Here is a 22,792-nt window from a genome sequence, read left to right as displayed (position 1 = left end):
ACACACACAGGCCAGGCACATGTACACAGACATGCACACACACAGGACCGAGCACACCCACACATGGGGTTGCACAGGTACACACCGACCCACATGTGGGGCCAAGTAAATATACATGGACACACGCATGCACAAGGCCAGGCACACACACATACTCACGGAAGCACCCACACACTGGGCCCTGCACACACACGGGGCTGTGTACACACTCGGACATGCACACGCGGTTCACGGGGGTTGTGCATGCAGCGCATGCCAGGCAACCACGTCTACGAGGTCCGGGGTAAGGGGGCGACTTACAGGTTTCCCCATTCACTACACGGGAGAGAAAATAGAGAGCGCGTTACTTCAGGAGAACACACAGCACGCATCGCACGGCTGCGAGCTCCGGCAGGCCGCCCTTCTCAGCTGACAGGGTCCTTCTTGAGGGCACGGGCCCCTCGAACCCCCCGGACCCTGTGACCAGTAGGGCTCTGTGGCTCAGCTCCATTGCCCAAGACTCTGCAGACGCTGTCCTGGCCTCCCACCCAGGACCCCCTCCACCTCCCAGGTCCAGCCACACCATGCACTGCAACGGGGCCAGCCCCAGGGCTCTCAGCTCAACGCCGCAGCTGTGAGCCAAGCAGGGTGTGGGCCCCAGGCAGAAGGGCAGCTCGGAGGGTCCCCACTGGGGCTTGGCCCTGACCTCTGGATGCTGGGACCCCCACCAGGAAGGTCAACGGCAGCCTCATCGGCCTTCTCACCAGCATCCCCGCTAACTGCGCCCTAGGTTGGCCCACCCCCCTCCCACTCACGGGCTGTGTGGGCTGCGGCTCCTAACAGACAGCGGGGCCCCCTCAGCTGCGGTCGGGGCAGCGTGACACTCACGGCTTCAGGTTGAAGAGGTCCTTGATCCCAGACACAGTGGCGTCCTTGTTCCGATGCTTCTCAGCAACCAGCTTCTCCTTCGTCCAGGTCATCTGCACCCTGTCGGGTGTGGATGGGGCTTGGGCCCTGGCGGCCATGGCCGAGTGGGAAGCCGTGTTCCTGTCATGGATGAGCTGAGCCTGGCGGGGCGGGGAAGCGCAGCCTCACTCACCAGCCCGCCCAATCGCAGGCACACACAGCTCCCGAGAGCGCGGTGCTGGCCCGGGGCCGCGACGCCCTCCAGGACAGGAGCCAACCCCGGGGAGAGAGAAGCCAGCGGGCCCCAAGGACCCAAGATGGACACAGCGACATGGCCCCTGAGCCCAGGCCCATGAGGGCATGACCTTGACCACGGCAGAGTGGGGAGGGGGATGGTAAGGGGGAGGGCTAGGCGTGGAGGCGAAACGCACCGGAGACCTCAGAGCCTACTCACCTCCCGCTCCCGCTCTGTCTTGGACAGCTGCATCTGCTTCAGCATCTGCGACCGCTGCTCCATCATCAGTGTCCGCTCGTAAGTGAAGGCCGAGATGTCGCTCTCCACCTGCAGGCCCGAAGCACGAGGCTGACCCCCATCCCCTGACCACAGACCATGGCCCCCTGTGGGCGCAGAGCCTGGCTCCAGCGTGCCCACCCAAGAACGTCATGACTGAACACCCTCGCCCTTCCCGGGGCCGTGGTCACGGACACGTGAGAGGCCCTCGAGGAGTAAGGACCACCCCGGCTCTGGACACAGGCCCACCCACCCGCACAGGACCGACAAGAGCCTCTCACTGGCCACAGGGCTCAGATCCCGACTAGCGGCCGGCCCCGTGGTCACATTCAGTGCAGCTGAGTCTTCCCACGGCGCACTCACAGCCCAGCCACCCACAGGGAAGGCTTCAAGCAAAGCTACACTGAGGGACTCGCTGCAAGCCGCCCAGCCCTCCTTGAAGCCAAGCTCACAGGGACAGAGAGAGCCTGAGACGCAGCCGTCCGGGAGCTCAGGACGGACTCCGGGGACGACTCGACCGGGGCTGTGGGGATCGGAGGCCCTGCCCAGCGCCCAGTGCCCGGCCCTCACCATCTCCACCACCTCCACCTCGGCGCTGATCCGCAGGTGGTACAGGAAGGTCTGCAGGTCCTTCTTCATCTGGATGCTGTTGTCGTCCACCTGGGCCACCGTGAAGATGCGCATCTGACACCTCCTCCACACCTGGGGCGGGGCCGTCACTCCTGTGTGCTGCCACCCGGACCCCAGCCTGGGCGACCCCACCCCCACGACCCCAGCCTCAGGCGACCCCACCCCCGTGACCCCAGCCTCAGGTGACCCCACCCCCGTGACCCCAGCCTCAGGCGACCCCACCCCCGTGACCCCAGCCTCAGGTGACCCCACCCCCGTGACCCCACCCCATGACCCCACCCTCAGGTGACCCCACCCCCGTGACCCCACCCCCACGACCCCACCCTCAGGTGACCCCACCCCCGTGACCCCACCCCATGACCCCACCCTCAGGTGACTCCACCCCCATGACCCCACCCTCAGGTGACTCCACCCCCATGACCCCACCCTCAGGTGACCCCACCCCCATGACCCCAGCCTCAGGTGACCCACCCTCAGGTGACCCCACCCCCGTGACCCCAGCCTCGGGTGACCCCACCCCCATGACCCCACCCTCAGGTGACCCCACCCCCATGACCCCAGCCTCAGGTGACCCACCCTCAGGTGACCCCACCCCCGTGACCCCACCCTCAGGTGACCCCACGCCCGTGACCCCAGCCTCAGGTGACCCCACCCCCACGACCCCACCCTCGGGTGACCCCACCCCCACAACCCCACCCCCGTGACCCCAGCCTCGGGCGACCCCACCCCGTGACCCCAGCCTCGGGCGACCCCACCCCCACGACCCCAGCCTCGGGTGACCCCACCCCCACAAGCCCAGCCTCCGGTGACCCCACCCCCATGACCCCACCCTCAGGTGACTCCACCCCCATGACCCCACCCTCAGGTGACCCCACCCCCGTGACCCCAGCCTCAGGTGACCCCACCCCCGTGACCCCAGCCTCAGGCGACCCCACCCTCAGGCGACCCCACCCCGGTGACCCCATCCCGGTGACCCCACCATCAGGCGACCCCACCCCCATGACCCCACCCTCGGGCAACCCCACCCCCACAAGCCCAGCCTCCGGTGACCCCACCCTCCATGAGCCCTGCCCCCATGTAAACCCTGCTCCTCACGACCCCGCGTGCCTCCCCGTGTGGCCTCCCCTGCGCCCCTCTGCCTGCGTGCCCTGCGTGCCCCTCCCCTGCCCCCCACCTTGTGCTGCCGCAGCAGGAAGGGCAGCAGCATGAGCAGGCCCCCGTCGTGGACAATCCACCAGACGTCGATGTGCCCGCCGCTTAAGCGCTGCTGGTTGTGAGGGAACAGGTCCACGTTCTTGGCCACCAGCAGGGCCTGCTGTGCGGCCGTGGTGTCACGCACGGTATCTGCAGGGAGGGGCGGTCATGGGTCACGGGGCCGCAGGACCCAGCCGCCTGGGGCCACTGGGAGCAGCCGGGTGGGGGTGGGCTGGGGTCTCCGTGCAGCCCCTCGGGGGCAGGGTCCTCAAGCCCACCACCCTGCGGCTGGGGTGGCCGGCCTGGAACCGCCCCCGGCCCCCCCACTCCCCGGGAACCATGAGCCCCTCTCCGAGCGGGGCGCGGGCCGCGAACCCACCAACGAAGTTCCTCCAGGAGCAGGGGCTGTCCTCCCGCTTCCAGGCCCCGGGCCAGCCCACAAGCACCGTGTTGTGCTTCATGGCCCCCAGGCCGGCCGACTGGATGAGGTGCGACGTGCCGTCCCGCAGGCTGGACGACACCACCAGCTGGCAGAAGCCCTTGGTCTTCTCGGCGCTCATCAGGGCCCGGATGTTCTGCGACGCGGGCAGGCGGGCGGGCGGCGGTCAGCAGGGGGCTGGAGGCACCCCGTCACCCCCACCCCGGGCGCCGGGCAGCTTCCACACAGACGTCACAGCCTCACACGTGGAGGCTGGAGGCTGAGCGGCTGGAGCCCAGGCCAGGGCTCGGTGTGCTCGGCGCTGCCTGTGTGCGTGAGCACATGTGCGTGCACGTGCCCATGGGAGCGCGGGGGCAAAGGTCATCACTGGGACCGTGCGGTCACGGCCTACCCACTCCCGTGCACGGACACCCTGCCCCGGCTCCTGCTTCCTGGGGGCCAGGCCAGGAAGCGTGGGGCCCAAAGGCTCCTCCTAGAAGCCCGCGAAGCCGGTGATTCAAGAGGGACAGGCCGGCCTCCTGGACCACATGCCAGCCCCCAACGGCAGCTCGATGCCCAGGGAGGCCATACACTCACGGACCACAGGAGGCCTTCTGTCCAGATGGCCCAGCCTGTGCCTGCCGGCCGCCTCCCAGCCCTGCTGACTGGCCTTTGGGGCCTGGCGTGGGCCCCGCCCGAGTAGGAGCATGGCCCCGCGAAGAAGGCGTGGACGCTGGGCCTCTGGCCTCAGAGCCGAGACAGCCAACCTCACTTGTCCTGAGCCCCTGCTGTGGGCGCTTGTGACGGACACCCAGGGAACTCTAACCAACACGTCTCCCCTCAGCAGCACGGCCCCCTCGACCGCCCAGACGAAAGCGACCACCTGCAAGGGTCCCAGCAGCTGGGACGTGGCCCAGGGCTGCCTCAGTGCAGCTGCACCGCCGCTCAGAACCCCTGGACATGCGCTCCCGGAGACCAGTCTGGGGGCTTGGCCTCCCTGCTCGAGGGGCTCAAAGGCCACGCATTCCAGCTCTGAGACCAACGGCTTTCCAGATCACGGGCAGGAATGCGGACCTGCGCTGGGGCTTCGAGGAGCCCCCGTGGGGTTCCGAGCAGCAGCGCTCCAGGGCTTCAGACAGCAGCCCCACGCTGAGCCCGAGGGTCCATGGTGAGCTCTCCTGCCCCAGGAGACCAGCCTCACCCACGCTCCCCCAACACCCGGCCGGCCCTCTGCTCACCGGATCATCTGATGTGGGCCGCTCCATCTCCCCAGAACCAGCAGGGCCCCCCACCCAGCAAGGCCGCCGCTTCCACGAACGGGCTGACACATAATGTGTCCAGGCAGGCCCACGAGCACTGCCCAGGCTTCCGCCTGCAAAGCCGCGTGGGTGCATCCAGCAGGCACGTCCAGCACAGCAAACCTGGGGCACCTGACCATGGCCTGCCCACGGTCCTCACCCTCTGAGTCCCCCGTGAGCGCTTCCACCAGCCCCTCCTCTGGGGAATCCACACGAGTCTGAGCTCCATCCCTGCCAGACACCTGGGGTAACCCCCAGCAGCGCCAGGATCCAGCCACCGGCTTGGGATGGGACAGGCCCTCGAGGTAGAGATGGCTGAGCACCCGAGTGGGGCGGCCTGCTTCTCCATAAACCATCACAGAGACGAGAACTGCAACTTTGCCCGGCCTCAGGGGCGTCGGGAACCACCCCCACGCCAAGGACAGTGGATTCCACAGCGGATTCCACAGAACAGAACTCAGAGCTCATCCAGGAAAGGAGCCCTGTGCGGCCTTTGTTAAAACACCACAAGCATCTGGCCAACTGGGAGAACAATGGTTAAAAACAAAATGAGTATGCGGAACAGTATTTCCACAGAGTCGTTTGTTTAAAAACAGCAGCCAAGAAAGGGCTGGAGGGACACGTGGGTGATGCCCTCAGGTCTGGAAGGGGGCCGTGAATCGAGCTCTGCTGGTGCCGTTTCAGGCGGCACTGAGCTCTGACCCCCACCCCTTCAGTGCTGGCCAGACACCCACCTCCCCACCCGTCCCCAGAGACACTGGGGGGCCAAAGGGGCCACGGTCACAGAGACGACGCTCTCCGGCACACGGCCCCGCACGAGTGCAGCCGGAGGCCACCCCGGCACTCTGAGCACAGAGCCGGCCCCCACCTTGGCGTGGGGATCGGGTCTGGAGCGTCTTCACACCAGACGCAGGGGCTCCAGAAGACAGCGCCAACACCTGGAGCTGCTCTGCCGGAAAGAATGACACACGGCATCCACGCCAGGATCGCGGCCATGACCTGGGGTCAAACCCACACCACGCTCCGGTGTCTGCACCCACGGTCACAGACAACCCCGGGGTGCACACCCGGGATCACGGCCACGACCCCGGTGTCCACACCCACAGCCCACGGCCACGACCCCGGTGTCCACGCCTACAGTCACAGACGACCCCGGGGTGCACACCCACGGCCCACGGCCATGGCCCACGGCCACGACCCCAGTCCACACCCATGGCCCACGACCATGACCCAGGGTCACAGCCACAAACTCAGTGTCTAACCCAAAGTCACAGATGACCCAGGGGTGCACACCCACGGCCCACGGCCACGACCCTGGTGTCTGCGCCCACAGCCCACGGCCATGACCCAGGCTCACAGCCATGACCTCGGTGTCATGCCCAAGGTCACAGCCATGACCGTGGCGTCTACACGCACAGCTGACACCAACAGCTGCCGTGTCCAACCCCTGGGTCACGATGACCCCAGAGAGGACAGCTGGAGCCCCTGCAGACAAGGAAGAGGCCTCGCCGTGCCCCCAGCAGCCTGCGTCGAGGCGCAGGCCCCCGGGGGGTCCCTGTGCGGGTGCCTGTCCCACCGCTGAGGAAGGGGGCGGACGCCTCAAGATACATGGGCTGCGACCCTCCGAGAGGCTGGGCCGCCCCAGGCACTCTGGAGGACCTCCGAGCGCAGCCTGGTTTATAAACACAGGGACGGCAGGGCTAAGCCAGACCCACCAGGCAGCCCACACGTGGGGACAGCAAACAAGGGCGCCCACGGTGGCCCACACCTTGCGGCTGGGCTGCGCCCATCTGAGTCAAAGTCGGAGGACAGAGTGCTGGACGGCCCCAGTGGCCCCCTCTGAATGGGCCCTGAAGCGGAACAGAGGGAACTCGAGCCGGTCTTGCCCACTCGGAGTCCTGCCCTGGGAGCAGCGTTCGGCCCTACCCTCTGCCCTGCCCAGCCCCTCAGAGCCCTGGCCTGGCCCTGCCCAAGGCCTCAGGGTGTGTACTCTAAGTCTCAATGGTTCCCTCCCTGCCTGTTCAAACTCAGACACCACACCTGCTTGGAAACAAGAACAGAACAACCCAAGGGATGGTGGCAGTCGTCTGTAGAAACACTGGTGGGGCCGCCCACTCCCCCCACACCAGGCAGCCCACCTCCTCGGCCTGCTGAGCCTCCACGTGCTTGTCCAGGAAGGTGCCCTCCAGCACGGAGCCCACGATGGTCAGGCCCTTGCCAGCCTTGAGCTGTGAGGTGAAGGAGAGCAGGCGGGGGTGCTTCACGCGCTGCTCGGCATCCAGGTTCAGCAGGACCAGCACCTGGGGCCTGGGGGGCGGGGAGGCGTTACCGCAGCATCGCAGCACCAACCAGGGAAAGCCCAGGTTCCAGGGGGCAGCCCCTCCCAGGAGTGGGGAGGCGGGCAGGCCCCCTCCATCCATGGTGGGGCCCCATCTAGCTCTGCTCACCCCCTGCACCCAACGCCCCGACCAGAGATCAGACCCGAGCTGAGCGGCAGGCTGAGTGGTCCCGGCTCCCGGTCTCACTGCCCCTAAAGGGAGGGGGTACCCCTTCCCTCCGTGAGGCCAGACCTCAGGATGGGGAACATGGTCAGGTGAGTGGTCCTGGCGCTCGGGAACCACCGCCTCTAATGGGGGAGGTGCACCCCTTCCCTCCGTGAGGCCTGACCTCAGGACAGGGCATGGGCCGGCTCACCTCCAGTTCTTGGTGTGCAGCGGGCCGTGCTCCACGTGCAGCAGGGCGTAGCGGGCGGCGTTCAGCGACAGCCCGCGGATGCCGTCACCCCACTCCTTCTCGGCCCTGCGGGGGAGGCGCACAGGGATGAGGCCCGGCCCCCAGCACACCCAGGTGGACCCACAGTCAGCCAGCCCGGGGCCGTGGGGGTCTCTCGGTGCTTCTGTGGCAAACGGGGGGGCTTCCTGGGCTGGGCAGGAATGGGGCAGCAGGACGCGGGGGACGACCTGTGCAGAATGGGGGTGCGGGAGCAGCACTGGTGCCAGCATGGGAGTCACGGGGCTGCCAACAGGGCGGGTGGGGCAGGGGGCTGCGGCAGCGGTCGAGGCCCCCAGACCCTCCCTCCAAGCTTGGAAGAGCTGGATGGGGCCTTCAGGCTGCACCCCCAGAGCCCTCTCGTCGCCTCAAGCCCAAGAAGCCCCCAGGTCCCACCTCCCCAAGGCCTCTGCTCCCGGACGGGGCCAGGGTGTCCAGGGAAAATGCCCCCGTGATGGACCTGGGGCTCTGAGATGCAAGTGACCCACCCGTTGCTCAGGATCTCACAGGGAACCCTTTAGAAACGTTATAATCCACCACACGTCAGGGCCGTCATCAGACGGATCTCACAGCTCACAGACACACTGCTAAAACAGCCTGGCTTCTACACTGGGACACAGACAAACCCAACGACAGGTCGTAGCAGACGCGGAGCGGACTTGAAGGACGTGCGGCCCCCTCTCACCCGCGGTACTCGATGTATTTGTAGATGCAGCCGGCGATGAGCATGGCGCACAGCGCGTAGTACCAGGAGCAGACGAACATCAGCGCGAAGCACAGGCTCATGCCCAGGAAGGACAGCGTCCTGGGGGCAGCAGCGGGGCTAGACTCGCCACCCGAACCCCAGCCAGCGCTGGAGCAGCCGCCCTGCAGGCCTCCCCCACCCCAGCAGAAGGACCCGAGCCTTGGTGCTGGCTGAGGCACGTCCACCCGGGCCGTCCCGAGGGCTGAAGCGGCCCCGGGGCTGGGGAATGGCAGGTCCAGGAAGGGTGGTGGGGCCCCGGGGCTGGGAGACCCCCGGTCCAGGAAGGGCGGGGGGCCCCAGGGCTGGGAGACCCCTGGTCCAGGAAGGATGGCTGGGGCCCTGGCAGGGCTGCCCCCAGCACGCCCCGGGATGGCAGGAGCAGCTCCGCATGCTCACCAGTGGTAGTACTTGAAGCGTGGGCGCCAGCTGGGTGTGCGGAGCAGTGTCTGCAGGGCGCAGGCCAGGTTCACGAACATGTAGCACATGAGGAAAAACCTGGGGCACGAGCGGCAGCATGAGGGCCGAGTCCCGGGGGTCCTCCCAGCTGTGGCCACCACCCCCGTGAGGGCCGGGCCAGGTCCCGGGGGTCCTCCCAGTTGCGACCACCACCCCCGTGAGGGCCGGGCTGGGTCCCGGGAGGTCCTCCCAGCCTTGTCTGCGCCCCCATGAACAGGAGCCCCCCGCGGCCACTCACATGGACAGGATGGGGGCCACGCTGTCCAGGGAGGCGATGAGAATGCCTGTCTCGCAGATGAGTGCCGTGAGCAGCAGGGCCCACGTGGGCTCCCCATTGGCCTTCCCGTGGCCGAACACCTGCCCGGAGAAGGGGGTGGGTGCCGGAAGAACGCTCACGTGTGGGCAAGAGGCTGAGATGCTTGTGTTCAGCTCAAAGGAGGCCTCGGGGCTGCAACACTAGAATGGACCCCACCCAGCCACAGCCAGGAGGAGAGGCCAGAGCGCGGAGCCCGGGGCTCCCGTCAAGTGCCGGCTGGGGGCACAGCCTGGGAGGGCCCATGGGGACCATGGCTCCCGGGAGGAAGCTTTGCCCCCTGCCTCCTTCCCGCACATGGTCCGGGACAGGAAACCCAGAGTTCGAGGTAGACGCAGAGCGAGACAAGAGCACAGGCTCAGGGCGGGGTGGCCAGGCTGGAGGCGGGGACCTGCGCCCCCCCCAGCCTTTGATCACGACGCTCACGCTCGGGGGCAGACCCCGGGCCCTCAGAGGCAGGCTTCCCGGGGGTCTCACACACGTGATGGGGGGCACTCACCTGCAGGAAGGGGACGATGGAGTCCCGGGCGATGGCCTGCAGCAGCCGCGGGGCCCCGGTCAGGCTCTGCAGGCCGGCCCCGCAGGTGGAGAAGAAGGAGCCGATGACGATGACCCAGGGAGACGGCCAGGCCAGCATACCAATGACGAGGTTCCCCTGCAGGGCCTCCCCGAACCTGGGGGAGTGGGGGGCGGGGCGCAAGCTTCCAGAGGGCGGCTGAGGACAGAGACTGACTCCCACCCACCGAGAGGGAGTGACAGCCCCCCAGAGCCCCTGCACCCAGCTCTCCCGGGGCCCAGGGTCGTGGTGCGGGCTCCAGGCTCCAGTACAGGAGGGATACATGGGCCCGACCCCAGCACGCCGACCGCTGGGACACCCTGACACGCGAGGCTGGACACCCTGCCCTCCCCAGTCTCAATGCTAGTCATCAAAGAAACCAGCGCTGGCCCAGGAGCTCCTGGAAGCCGTGAACGAAACGTACTTATCTCGCAAGATCACACCTTCGATGCAGGCCCCGAAAAGCACAATGCAGGACAGGTCTGAAGCCGGGGTCAAGGGCGCAGCGGGCAGAACACACTGGCCACAGGCCGGCTCACACCAGCCCCCGCCTGCCCACCCCCGCTCAGGTCGCGGCCCCCTGGACAGGATACCTCGGGTCAGTCGGGACAGGCCTGGCCCTCGGCGTGACCACTGCTGGGACCAAGTGGGAACCCTCGCCGGCTGGGAAGGGGTGAACTCGGGGAGAAACGGGAGCATGGCGACGCCAGGGACCCCCGCTGGACAAAAGCGTGGTGTGAGCACACACGTAGCTGCATGTGATCATGCGTCATGGAGCTAAGTGCTCACTACATGCGGTTGGTTCTCAGGCAAAGCCACACTGTTCAACCAACCCATGCTGGAGTCCAGGAGTCAGGGAGAGGCCGGCCCAGCCCCTCTGACAGCGGGCGTGTGGTCAGGGCCACCCGAGGCCACCTAGAGGAGGGGGTGGGGGGCACATGGAGGAGGCCCCAAGGGCCCAGCCACAAGCAGAGGACGGTACAGCCGCCCACCCTCCCACACTGGGCCCCCACACTGGGCTCCCAAGGATACAAATGAAAGACGTGGTCACGATGGCCAGGATGGTCCCGGTGGGGATGGACTTCTGCGCATCCCTGAGGTCCCCGGACCGGTTTGAGCCCGCCATGATGCCTGTGGAAACAGAGGGTGGTGATGGTCCCCGGGCACACCTGGGAGACGGTGCCCGCCCAGCCCCGTCGGGCAGAGTCTGAGCACGGTGGGAGGCAGGGGGGCTCCCTCACAACACGCAGGAGACCCCAGGCTGCACAGGGCCGCTGTCGGCACGCTGGGCCTCACAGACCGGGCTGGACCTCACCATATGCCATGGGACTGCCAGGGCACATGGGTGGACACCCTGAGGTCCCCCACAGTGTCCGCAGGATCAGCCGCCCAGCCACGAACCAAGTCACAGCAGAGAGCAGAGCACGGCTCAGCCCCGGCTCAGCCCCGGGCGTCAGTGCCCGAGTCAGCCTCTGCGAGCATCCAGCTCGGCCCTCGTCCCCTGAACGCCATCAATCCCCGCAGCCAGGAGTGAGAAAGTCCTGGGAGGCCGCTGCCAAACGCTGACTCACCCCCGGGCCAGGCCTGGGTCAGCACGTGGCCCAGCCTCAGCCCCCCACCCCCCGCAGGGAGCAGCCTCCGCCTCCACCCCCATCGCTCTATCCAGCACATAAACTCTGAGTAAGTCCATCTGAGCTCAGAGCACATCCTCATGGAGACACATCTGTTAGCGCCTGTGATCTGTCCCAGGCGTGGCCTGAGCAGAGCCCGTGGGCGTGGTGCCACAGGGCGTGGAAACACCCACACCCACAGGGGAGGCTCCTATGCCCTCATCACCAACAGGCGGGGAGACAGGAATACAGGAGAAAGACCCCCAAGGGGCTGGACCCCACCCCAACTACCGCCTAAGTGAGACATGACCCACTTCCACGGGGAGGCTAGAGACATGTCTGTCCTCCCCCAGCTCTGAGCCACGGGCAGGAGGGGAGCGGCCCCCGGCAGGCCGGCCTCCCCAGTGTGTGTGGACAGGCTCTAGGAAGCCTGGAGCAGCAGGGACCGACACGCAACCACGGGCTGCTCGGTCGGCTGGGGGGCCAGGGGACCACAGCCAGGCTGAGGGCTTCCTAGGAGCAGGTGTGCATGCGTGTACGCACACGTGAGCCTATGGACGTGTGTGTGTGTGTGTGTGTGTACGCACGCGCACGGGCGTAGGGGCTAGCCTGCACCCCAGTCCCTCCAGGAAGGTCAGCAGACTCTCTCATGCGCACAAGGACAGCAGCCTCCGACAGCCGTCACATCCACGGCTGACGCCACGGTCACAGGGCTTCTCTGAATAACCTGGCCTCTCAGGAGAGCGTGGACGAACCTGCCTGACGCCACACAGCCTCCCAGGCCCCCCACTCAGTGGGGCGGGGTGTGTACTGGACTCCCCGGACCCGGGCCTCACCGGTCACGGACGGGAAGTAGATGCCGACCAGCATGGTGAAGTAGGTCATGATGTCAGTTAGCACGTAGGGCAACCCGCGGGCTCGGGCTTCCTCTGGCACGGCCACTGAGGGCACCCCCTTCTTCTCCACGAACGCCCCCTTGTCTGCATACATGCTCCACAGGTTGTCTGCAGGGGCAAGGGCGGCTCACGAGACCCCAGTACCCGCCCAGGGCTCAGCTGACCCCGCCTGGACAGGGATGTGGACTCGGAGCAACTGAGCCCAGAGAAAATGATGTCTCCTGACGGCCGAAGCAAAGGCTTCAGTGCTGGAGTCTGAGGAAGACGCCCATCGCGGACGGCAGCCGCGCACCGACATGCTACCTGCCGGCCACCGCCACCTCCCCTTTAACCCCAGACGGCTGCCCCGCAAGCCCAGGGCCTGGCCTGCCCCTCCACGGCGCACCGGGCGTCTAAGCTTGGGAACACCAACCCGGGGGGCCCAGAGGGTCAGCAACCGGGGATGTAGTCACACGGCCACCAGCAGGACAGAAGGACAGGGTCCCAAGGAGTGGGAGTGGATGCCCAGCCAGCAGAGACGTACTGGACACTTACCCAGGGAAGGGATGCTCACCCAGGGGACGGACACTCACCTGGGGGGCACTTTCACCCAGAAGGGGACACTCACCGGGAGGGGATACTCACCAGGAAGGGACACTCGCCAGGGGGGGCCACTCACCAGAGAGGGACACTCACCAGGGAGGGACACTCACCAGGAGGGGACACTCACCAGGGAGGGACACTCACCAGGGAGGGACACTCACCAGGAGGGGACACTCACCAGGGAGGGACACTCACCAGGGAGGGACACTCACTCACGGGAGGGGACACTCACCAGGAGGGGACACTCACCAGGGAGGGACACTCACGGGAGGGGACACTCACCAGGAGGGGACACTCACCAGGGAGGGACACTCACCAGGAGGGGACACTCACCAGGGAGGGACACTCACCAGGAGGGGACACTCACCAGGGAGGGACACTCACCAGGGAGGGACACTCACTCACGGAGGGGGACACTCACTCACGGAGGGGGACACTCACCAGGGAGGGACACTCACTCACGGAGGGGGACACTCACCAGGGAGGGACACTCACTCACGGAGGGGGACACTCACCCAGGAGGACACCGCTGGCCACGCCCGGGATGCCTTGGATCTCGGTGACGTTGTTGTGGAGAAAGTACTGGTCGCAGGAAGCGCTGTCCGTGGAGCCGTTGCAGAAGATGCTCCAGAGCGCGGTGGTCACTGAGCCGTTGTTGGCGGTGTAGACTTTGGCACAGACGTCGAAGCCACGTCGGGACAGCGTGCGGTTCCCCAGCAGACAGACCCTGGTAGGGGCGGGCAGTGAAAAGCCTCTGCCCACTGTCCCTCTGTGTAACCAAGTGTGGCTCAGGGGTCTCTGGGGAGGAGCTGCGTCCACGAGCGGGACACCCCGGTCTGTCTCGTGACCCTCTGCTCTGGGGCGTCTGACGTGGCGCAAACAGCTCACCCACGGGTGCACAGCGGCGCACAGGAGCCGGGGGGGGACTCAGGGCCAGTGCCTCCCCGACCAGGCGCCCCCTGGACCAGCCCCGTGTGGGCGGCACTGGGGCTCACTCGCTCGGTGACCAGGGCCGCCGCCTTCAATCCCGAAGGGGACAAGGAAGGAGCCTGCTCAGGGGCTCCGGTGAGGACAGGCCTCGGCCAGGAGCAGCGCGGTGCTGCCAGACGGGTCCCAGGCCTGCCAGCCCGTCCTCAACCCAGCCAGAGTGCCGACGGCTGTGGACACGGCCTGGTCCCCAGCCCGGCCGACACGCTCAGTGGGTACAGCCCCAGGACCTGGCGGAGGACTCACGGGATGTCGGGCGGGTCGAAGGCGGTCTTGATGACGCCGGCGTAGATGGCGAGGATGGAGAGCACCACGCAGGCCAGGAACACCAGGGCCAGCTTGTTCACGTACTTGACGCCCACGAAGACCACCGTGGCCATGAGGGCCAGCGTGCAGGTCCCGTACACGCGCATGTTGTGCAGCAGGGCCGCGGCCTCGCCCCCCGCGCCCTCGGGGTGCACAATGGCTGCGCCGGGCGAGATGTAGGTCTGCAGGGCGCAGGGCACAGGACCAGGTCGGGAAGGCCGCCCGCCCTGCCAAGGGGACCCCTGGGAGCAGGGAGGGGCACCCGCCCTGCCAAGGGGACCCCCAGGAACAGGGAGGGGCCGGGGCGCCAGTGCCTCCCAGAGGGCCTTCTCAGGGGCTCTGCGCTGGGTGTCCCCCCCACCCCATGAGCCCCCACACCCGCAGATGCCGCTGGGACAGACCCTCGGGTCACCAAACAGGGGCATCAGATGGCCACCGATGTGCTGGACAAAGGAACCCGGCCCGAAACAAAGCACTTACCAAAAAAATCTCAATGGTCCCCAAAATGTACATGGCCCCTGCAAACGTGGTGCCCAGGTAGAAGCAGAGGCCCACGGCGCCCCCGAACTCCGGCCCCAGAGACCGCGATATCATGTAGTATGAGCCGCCCGCTGCAAGACACGCCGAACGGGACATGGCAGGTTACACACGCACCACCGACCGAGAATACCAGCCTCCCAGGGCAGGCGGGCTCATCCCCGGAACGGGGCGCGAGGAGGCGGGCAGGGAACCCGCCTGGTATCCACCAGCACCTCCTCCCAGCGGGCGGCCGACTTTGGACACCATGACTGAGGAGGTGCAGCTCCAAGCAGGAGGTCAGGGCCCAGGGCCGAGACCACGACGGCCGACACCTGCGTTCTTTTAACTTCGCCCGAGAACATTTAGGAAACTGAGTCACCGGCTCCACGTCTCACCTCAGGGCGTGGGGGCGGCCAGCTTGCCAGCCCGTCCCTGGTCCTCCTGCTAGCGGGCTGAGACCCCACTCGGACATCAACCAGGGACCGTGCGTGGCAAGGGGCAGCTGGAGGACACCTGAAGGCGCACCCCCTCCTGAAGAGCGGCGAGCCCCTCGGGGGGCTGACCACAAGGCCCTCCTGGGACCCCCCGGCCACCTCCCCCAGCCCCACGGCACTTTGGTGGATTAGTCCTGGCAATGACTCGCCTTGGGAAGAGAACCCAATCTGTGGGCAGCCAGAATCCAGGGCCAAAGAGACGCCACAGCTTGTGAGGCGCCAGCCCCACCCAGGGGCAGCAGCGGGCACACGACGGCAAGTGCCACAGAGGTGTCTCGGAGGAGAAACCCAGTCTCACAGGGACCCTGGGTGTGCAGGCTCCAGGGGATGAACCGCAGGTACACACCCCACCTGGCCTCACAGAAGCCCCGACGCGCCCAGGGGTGGGGACATGGTGGGTGGGGGGCTCCCTGTTCAACCGCAGGGTCTCTGCCCACAGGGCCCCTGGAGGGCGAGCTCCCTGCCGTCTGCCCCTCAGGACACAGGCTCCCTCCCACCCCGGGACCGCTCTCTGCTGCCCCGAGGCCACCCGGTGGTGAGGGTGCTTCAGTCCCTCGGTCATGTCTGACGCTTTGCAACCCCATAGACGGCAGGCCACCAGGCTCCTCTGTCCATGGGATTCTCCAGGCAAGAAGACTGGAGGGGGCTGCCATTCCCTCCTCCAGGGATCTTCCCACCCAGGGATCCAACCCGGGTCTCCTGCACTGCAGATGGATTCTTCACCACTGAGCCACCTGGGAAGCCCGAGGCCACCCGGGGTGCAGGCAAAGGTCACAGGAAGTGGCCACGCAGCCCTGTCCACCACGGAGCCACGCAGCCCCGCCCCGCCATGCCCAGCTGCCCGCAGCTCCCCTACCTGGGACCACGCCGTTGGTCGCGATCGCACTCATGGAGATGGCGGTCAGCATCGTCTGAGGATAAACAGGGGGCCTCTCAGAAGACGCAGGGTTTCCAACAGCCACCTCAGCATGCAGACGGCGCCAGGCCCGCGCAGGGCTGCCTACAGGCCAGCTCCCAGCTTCTGACCACAGAGGGGCCGGGCGGCCGCGTGGCTGGAGCACTCGGGACCTTGACTACTTGACCTCCAATGTCAAGCTCCTGGGATCACCCAGGGGTCCCCCAGCTCAAGGCCCTCCTGCACTGAAGGGCTGGTTTCTAGTGGGTGCCCACTCCCCGTGGGAGGCAAGAGGCCCCATCGAGATGCTCATCTCCTGGGGGGACGCAGGGGAACCCCATGGAGGCACACCTCCTGTGACGTGCCCAGGACCCTGTCTGCGCACCCCCGACCGTGGGGCGGAGGACCATGGGAGCCTATCCAGGGCGGGCTGCCTCCAGCCCCACCACCTGCACAGGGAAGTGGCCACACCTGCGGGCTGCAGGGCAATCACTTCACAACCTGAAAACCCGACGGAAGAGCCCCAGGGAGGCATGAGGCCTCAGCGACCCGCTGGCCGGGTCCTGCCGGGCGCGATTCCGGCTCACAAGGCCCTGCTCCGTCTCCTGCTTTCGTGGGTTTTGGGGGAAATTCTTCCAAAGATGCTCCCAGGGGCACTAAGTGCAGAACAGCACGGCGCGACCCCACCGCCGCGGGGCGGCCGGGGGCCCTGCTCATCTGCCCGCTGCCCTCTCGGGCTGGTGGCGCTTGCGGTCAGGGCGGCTGAATGGCCCTCCTCGCCACAGGAATGGAGGGAGGGGCAGGGCAGGAGCCAGAGGCCACTTGAGAGGGCCTGGTGCGCCCGGATCTGAATACGTCACCAGTAGGCCTCTCCTTCCAGTGGGAGCCCCGGGAAATGCCCAGAAGCCCCCGGTGGGCAGGGGAGCCGCTGCAAGCGCAGGCCGGCCGGCAGCGGTGACCGTCCAGGGACACTCACTCACCCTGCTTCTGTGGAGACCCCGCCAGCCCCCAGCCCTGCCCACCAGTCAGCAGCCAAGGGCCGACCTGCCCACGGGCGAGGCTGGGGTCCCAACGGGTGGACCCTGACGGCCAGACCCCTGCCCCACGCACAGGCGAAAGTGGGTGCACCCTCACAGGGCCCCGACGCCCCCACTCACGCAGGTGCAGCACATGGACACGATCAGGAAAGACTCCAGCACGCCGGCCGCGCCCACGATCCACGTGAGGCGCAGGAAGAGGATCACGCCCAGGATGTTCTGCAGGCAGGGCAGGTAGACGCCGATGAAGGTGCCCATGCCGGGGCTCTGCAAGACAGCGGGTGCCGTGAGGGCCGGGCGGGAGTCGCATGCACACCCGGGCCCCGGGACCACAGGGAGGCCGGGGGACGGGAAGACACGGAGAGGCTGAAAGGGCCGGGCCGGCTCCCCTCAGCCCAGGAGCCGCGTGCATGCCCCGGGCCCCAGGACCGCAAGCCCCAGGGAGGTAGAGGACGCCTAGGGCTCAGACAGAACCCAGAGCAGGGGCGGGGGCAGGCTCCACCCTACTCTCCTAGGGGTGCCATGAGAAGGTGGGGAGATAGCCCAGCATGCCTGCACCCTGGTCCTCAGGAGACCCCGACTTGGAGGAAGAGAGGTCGGGGGAAGGACCAGGCACTAGCCACCAGGGCCTAAACCACGACAGGCACCCGCCGGGTCCTGACCACGAGGTGGACGTCCAGCAAGGGGGGGACCTGCAAGGGTGTGGGGGGCATGTGCCGCCTGCAGGCCACCCCTTCCCAAGGGTCCCGCCCGCATGGGGCCCAGACACGGCTTGGTAGAGGGGTCGCCCCGCCAAGAGGTAACCCCAAGAGGGCGCGTGATGCGAATGGCCGGGACCCCGCACGGACCATGGTCCAGGAAGCCACCCAGAAAACAGGGCCGGGAGCCAGCCCGTCCTGCTGACGGCCGGCGAGACCCCAGTGTCAGGGCTGGGGCCCAGCCTGTCCTGCCAACAGCCGACGAGACCCCAGCGTCAGGTGGCCCACTCGGGATCTGGGGTCACCTGGCCGAGAAGACAAGAGAATGTTTAACAGGGGGAGCAGCTTAAACTCAGGTGAGCAAGAGGGAAAAATCTGGAGGACCGGCTTGCAAAAACACTTCCCGTGAAAGGGGTCAGGCTGCTTGAAACGGGGCATCTCATGGAGACTGGGGAGACACAGTCCAGCCCCAAGACACCCCCTCAAAGGAAGCCGGGGGGGGGGCTTCTGGGGAAGACTGGGTGGGCGACACAGGAACGCCTACAGAGCAGATGACCCAGGAGTTGACTCTGGGGGGCACCGATGGCCAGGGAGGTGGGTCAGATGCCGGGCGGGCTCAGCTGGGACGGCCCCACAGCCTAGACCCCGAGTGTCGGCGTGTGACAATCAAAGTGGTTATGGGGGGAATCTGGGGGGACTGGGGGTTCACGGCCTGGCAGCAAACGAGAGGGTGATGCAAGGCTAGCCCCCAGCCCAGCCAGGGCCAGCAGCTGAGGAGAGCCCGGTCCTGAAAGGCCACTCAGGGCCCCCAGCACTGCAAAAGAGGCCGCTTTGAAGGCTCAACCCGAGTGGTCCCCAGGCCCAGGACATGAGAGGCGCCTGGACCCTGGAGAAGGCATCTTCGGGGGATGGATGCCCCAGCTCAGTGCCCCTCAGTTGGAGGGACCCACGCTCAGTCTTCGGTGGGGTGGCTGGGGCGTCTGGCAAACCCGCCCACCCGGCCACACATCATGCAGAGGGTCCCAGGCAGCCTGCAGCACCTGCTCCCAGCCCCCGGGGGACGGAGGCCGGGGCCACCTGCCCGGGACACGAGTCCACGATCTCCCCTGTGCACACAGGGCCTCCGCGGGGACCCGCAGGCAGCTCGGCTCATCTTGGGAGAGAGTCCCAGAGACAATGCTCAGAAATAAGGCCCCTGGGAAGGTGGGAGCGGGATAGGGCCCATGACGACCCAGGGAGTGGGGGGCCCAGGGTGGGGGGCACTTTGGCCTGGGGGCCTGAGGGCTGGGGGTGGTAGTTGCAAGGTGGGGGGCACCTTGGCCTGGGGTCCCAGGGGGCGGTCGCAGGTAGGGGGTCACCTTGGCCTGGGAGCCAGGTGGGGGACGCGGGGGGCGGGGGCCCGGGGTTTGGGAGCACCTTGGTCTGGGGGCCTGGGGCCCGGGGTGGGGCTCACCTTGGCCTGGGGGCCTGGGGCCCAGGGGGAGGGGGCACCTTGGGCTGGGGGCCAGGGTGGGGGTTGGTTGCGAGCCGGGGGGCCCAAGGGCCTGGGGCCCAGGGTGGGGGGCACCTTGGCCTGGGGGCCGGGGCAGGGGGCAGTCGCAGGCCAGGGGGCCCAGGGGAGGGGGCACCTTGGTCTGGGGGCCTTGGGCCTGGGGTGGGGCTCACCTTGGCCTGGGGGCCTGGGGCCCAGGGGGAGGGGGCACCTTGGGCTGGGTGGGGGTGGTTGCGAGCCGGGGGGCCCAAGGGCCTGGGGCCCGGGGTGAGGCTCACCTTGGCCTGGCGCCGCCGGCTGTCCTCTGCTTCCTCATGCTCCACCACGCCCTGGCTGAGGTTGGTGTAGTTGGCCAGCTTGTTGAGCAGTGAGGACACCATGGGGTTACTGTCCATCTCCTCCTGTTTTGGGGCCGAGACATAGAGTCAGTTACCCATCCCCACCCCAGAGATATCACCCAACTGACCAGATCAACCACCTGGGGGGTGTCCCCGCTCCGTGTGCCCTGAGGCCAACATATCCAAAATGGGCAGGGGGCTGTGGACACAGCCCAGGGGTCAGGGGTTCGAGGTCAGAGCTCCCAAGTGGCCCGGGTCCAGCCCCTCCGAGGGGCTCCCTGAGGCCTCAGCTGGGACCCTCCGTTCACCGTGAGGCCGGGAGTGGGCCTCTCTTACGGTTCCTCCTGCCACCTGCTTAGAGGGGGAAGTGAGGTTCACCTCAAACAGCGCCATGTTCTTCCCTTCGTAGACGCTCTCTGTGTCCGCCTCCCCATGGCTGATGAATGGGCTGCTCTCCCTGGGGTGTCCGTCTCCTGCGGGGCGGGGCGCGGTCAGACAAGGAGGGGCCGGGTCAGACGGGGCGGGGCTCAGTGAGATGGGGCGGGGCCAGGTCAGACAGGGAGGGGCCAGGCCAGACGGGGCGGGGCTCAGTGAGATGGGGCGGGGCCAGGTCAGACAGGGAGGGGCCAGGCCAGACGGGGCGGGGCTGGGTCAGACATGGCGAGGGTGAGGTCAGACGGGGCGGGGCACAGTCAGATGGGGCGGGGCCCGGCCAAAGGGGGCGGGAGTCCCGGGGAGGGGTGGGGGTGGGGGCGGGACAAGAGAAGCGGCCCCTCTCGACCTGGCCCTCATGCCCTCGGTGACCCGTCCAGGCGAAGGCGCCAGGCAGAGACAAGGCTGAGGGCAGCACTGGGTCCAAGAGCCTGGGGTCCGGCTCCAGCATCACAGGCCCCTCAGGACAAGTATCTCATCACCAGCGGCTCCCGCCAGCCTGGCCTTGAGCGTCAGTGGGGACCGGCCTTTGTAAGGAGGCTCTGCCCTGACAGCGCCTCTGACCCCCGGGCCTGGGGACCCCGCCCGCTGGGAGCCCCGCCCTGTGAGGGGCCCGGAGCCCACACGGAGCACCCGCAGGCAGGTGGCCCACCGCGGCCCTGCCGTCCCTGTAGCTGTTCCTGTCGGGAAGGCCTGGGCCACCAACCCCAGCGCGAGTGTATGGAGACCTCTGGCATCAGCCGTCCACAGAGCAATAATGGGTCAGCCCGACCCTCAGACACAGCGTGACCGTGTGCTCCAGTGCAACGTAAGCAGAAAAACCAGGTGGGCACCGCTCTAAGCACAGCCCTGGCTCAAGGTCAACGCCGCTCTGGGTGCCGCCCAGGACGCGGGTGAGCTAGGGGAGCGGCTGGGGCCTCCTGCACGTCAGCGCCACCCACGGGCCTTCTGCGACAGACCTGGCCCTACTGAAAGAACTGAGCGAGGACACGGGGAAAAGGCACCCAAAGCAGGCTTCTCTCAGGCCCCGGGCCAGCCCCAAGCATGGCCATGGCAGAGAATCACCCACTCACCAGGCCCTGTTGGGGGGTGGGGGGTGACTCATGGGTGACCCCCAAGTCCCGAGAAAAAGCCCAGCCCAGACGCACAGGGCGAGCGTGTTCCATCCATCCATGTCTCCACACCTCGCCACAAGACAAACAGTAGCTGCTGGGGCCCAGGGGTTGCCCCCTGCCGAGCCCCCCAAAATCCAGAGGCCCCACTCAGCTCCACGCCCCAACTCCCAGGCCTCCCAGCCCCCTCCCAGAAGCTTCCCAGGGCTCAGCCCATGAAAGCACTCAGCGGGCAGAGCCCTGGCCCCTGCTGGATGGACCCGCACTGCCCGCTGCCTAGCCCCGGGGACCACCGTGGGTGCACAGGCCCACGGGGCCCAGAGATGGGGGTCAGTGCTTGCAGGGGGGAATTGCCAGCAGACGCTAGGAGCACACTTGAGAGCTGGAGGCAGGGACAGGGCTGTCCACGGCCCCGCCAGCTGCCCACACGGCAGGGGTGGTGTCCGGACGAGCCGACCACCCAGCAAACCAAGGTCAGGTGAACGTGAGGGTCACGGGCTGACGACACCCAGGAGAGGGCGCGCCTGCTGGGGCTCCTGAGCCCCAACATGAGCTGAAAGCCAAGTGGGGACCACCCTCCTCAGGAGAGAAGCCACAGGGGACACAGGCTGGCTCCAGAAGGCTCCGGAAGGTTCCGGAAGGGGGGAGAAAGAAGACGGAGATGGGGCGTCAGGGTGCATAGCAGAGCATAGCTGGCACTTTCCACGAAAGATGTTGTTGGGCTGATGGCGAAACCCAAGACCTGCACTCACTGCAGGTCTCGGTGCTGGTGACTGGGCCACAGGGCTCGCGGGAGGAAACGCGCCTGTTCCGGGAGACGCAGATGGCACAACACCGGCCGCCTGCTCTCGGCAGATGGGGCAGCGCGCGAGGAGGGGCACTGGGGAGCACGGGACGGGAGGGCCAGCGCCAGGGGAACACACTATCCTGCGCTCGAGTGTGTTCTCTGAAGCCGAGGTTCTGGCGTGAGGTCAAAACAAAGCCCACAACACACCTCTGTGGACCCCATTTCCTCCCCCAGGGTGTCTTCCCGACTTAAGGGTCGGACCTGTGTGTCTTACGTCTCCCGCACTGGCAGGCTCTCTGCCACTCGCACCACCTGGGAAGCCCTTTAAGAAACACAGCTGCCTTCAACTGCCCTCACCTGGGCGAGAATCCGTGCCCGAGCACCCCTCCCTGCTCAGTGGGCGTCTGGGCAGCGCCAGCCCCTCCCTGTCTCCTTCCCGCCGGTCACTCAGCGTCCTTTCCCGTCCCCACGACCGTGCTTTTCTGGTAATAACAATCCTTTTTCTGGTAACGAGAGGCCGGCATTTCCGACTGGGGCTCTGGCGTAAACGGAAGCTGCAGAGAGTTGTCTGCGGACGGGACGCTGGAGGACACGCAGGCCGGCCCAGCCCCGGGCGCCGGCTCCAGCCGCACCGGCTGCCCCCGGAGGGGTGTCGGGTTCCCCGTCTGCCCGACCTTGCACAAAGTCACGGCCCCCGCCTGGGTCTTGTATTTCTCATCCGGGAGAAGTGGCTGGCGTGGGCAGGGCCTCCGCTCTGCTCAGCACAAAAGCCCTGGGGCGCCCACCCCAGCCCCCACCTTGGAAGCACAGCCTGTGGTCGGGGGGGCCTCTG

The 22,792-nt window shown here is 67.4% G+C and overlaps 1 protein-coding gene across 5 annotated transcripts in view; it reads right to left on the bottom strand.

Annotated features, from left to right (window-relative positions):
* Positions 1-22,792, bottom strand: part of SLC12A7 (solute carrier family 12 member 7) — a 62,807-nt gene that overhangs the window by 4,312 nt on the left and 35,703 nt on the right. For 2 of the 5 annotated variants that reach the window (XM_025270751.3, XM_025270752.3), the window contains exons 2-23: positions 20,008-20,102; positions 19,570-19,692; positions 17,222-17,368; positions 16,026-16,080; positions 14,637-14,767; positions 14,097-14,338; positions 13,379-13,590; positions 12,222-12,389; positions 10,808-10,906; positions 10,200-10,257; positions 9,719-9,893; positions 9,145-9,263; positions 8,847-8,945; positions 8,391-8,510; positions 7,631-7,735; positions 7,075-7,243; positions 3,600-3,795; positions 3,201-3,370; positions 1,967-2,098; positions 1,340-1,447; positions 868-1,046; positions 301-315 (exon numbers count right to left, since the gene is read on the bottom strand). In XM_025270751.3, coding sequence (XP_025126536.2) covers positions 301-315; positions 868-1,046; positions 1,340-1,447; positions 1,967-2,098; positions 3,201-3,370; positions 3,600-3,795; positions 7,075-7,243; positions 7,631-7,735; positions 8,391-8,510; positions 8,847-8,945; positions 9,145-9,263; positions 9,719-9,893; positions 10,200-10,257; positions 10,808-10,906; positions 12,222-12,389; positions 13,379-13,590; positions 14,097-14,338; positions 14,637-14,767; positions 16,026-16,080; positions 17,222-17,368; positions 19,570-19,692; positions 20,008-20,102 — 2,917 coding nt within the window. The remainder of the gene's footprint in view (positions 1-300; positions 316-867; positions 1,047-1,339; positions 1,448-1,966; positions 2,099-3,200; positions 3,371-3,599; positions 3,796-7,074; positions 7,244-7,630; positions 7,736-8,390; positions 8,511-8,846; positions 8,946-9,144; positions 9,264-9,718; positions 9,894-10,199; positions 10,258-10,807; positions 10,907-12,221; positions 12,390-13,378; positions 13,591-14,096; positions 14,339-14,636; positions 14,768-16,025; positions 16,081-17,221; positions 17,369-19,569; positions 19,693-20,007; positions 20,103-22,792) is intronic. The other 3 variants (XM_044932651.2, XM_025270755.3, XM_044932652.2) reach the window with 2 other exon arrangements.

This window comes from Bubalus bubalis, chromosome 19 (assembly GCF_019923935.1).
Source record: "Bubalus bubalis isolate 160015118507 breed Murrah chromosome 19, NDDB_SH_1, whole genome shotgun sequence".
NCBI lineage: Eukaryota > Metazoa > Chordata > Mammalia > Artiodactyla > Bovidae > Bubalus > Bubalus bubalis.
Note: the sequence above shows the minus strand (reverse complement) of the source record. Positions and strands in the feature narration are given on the sequence as shown.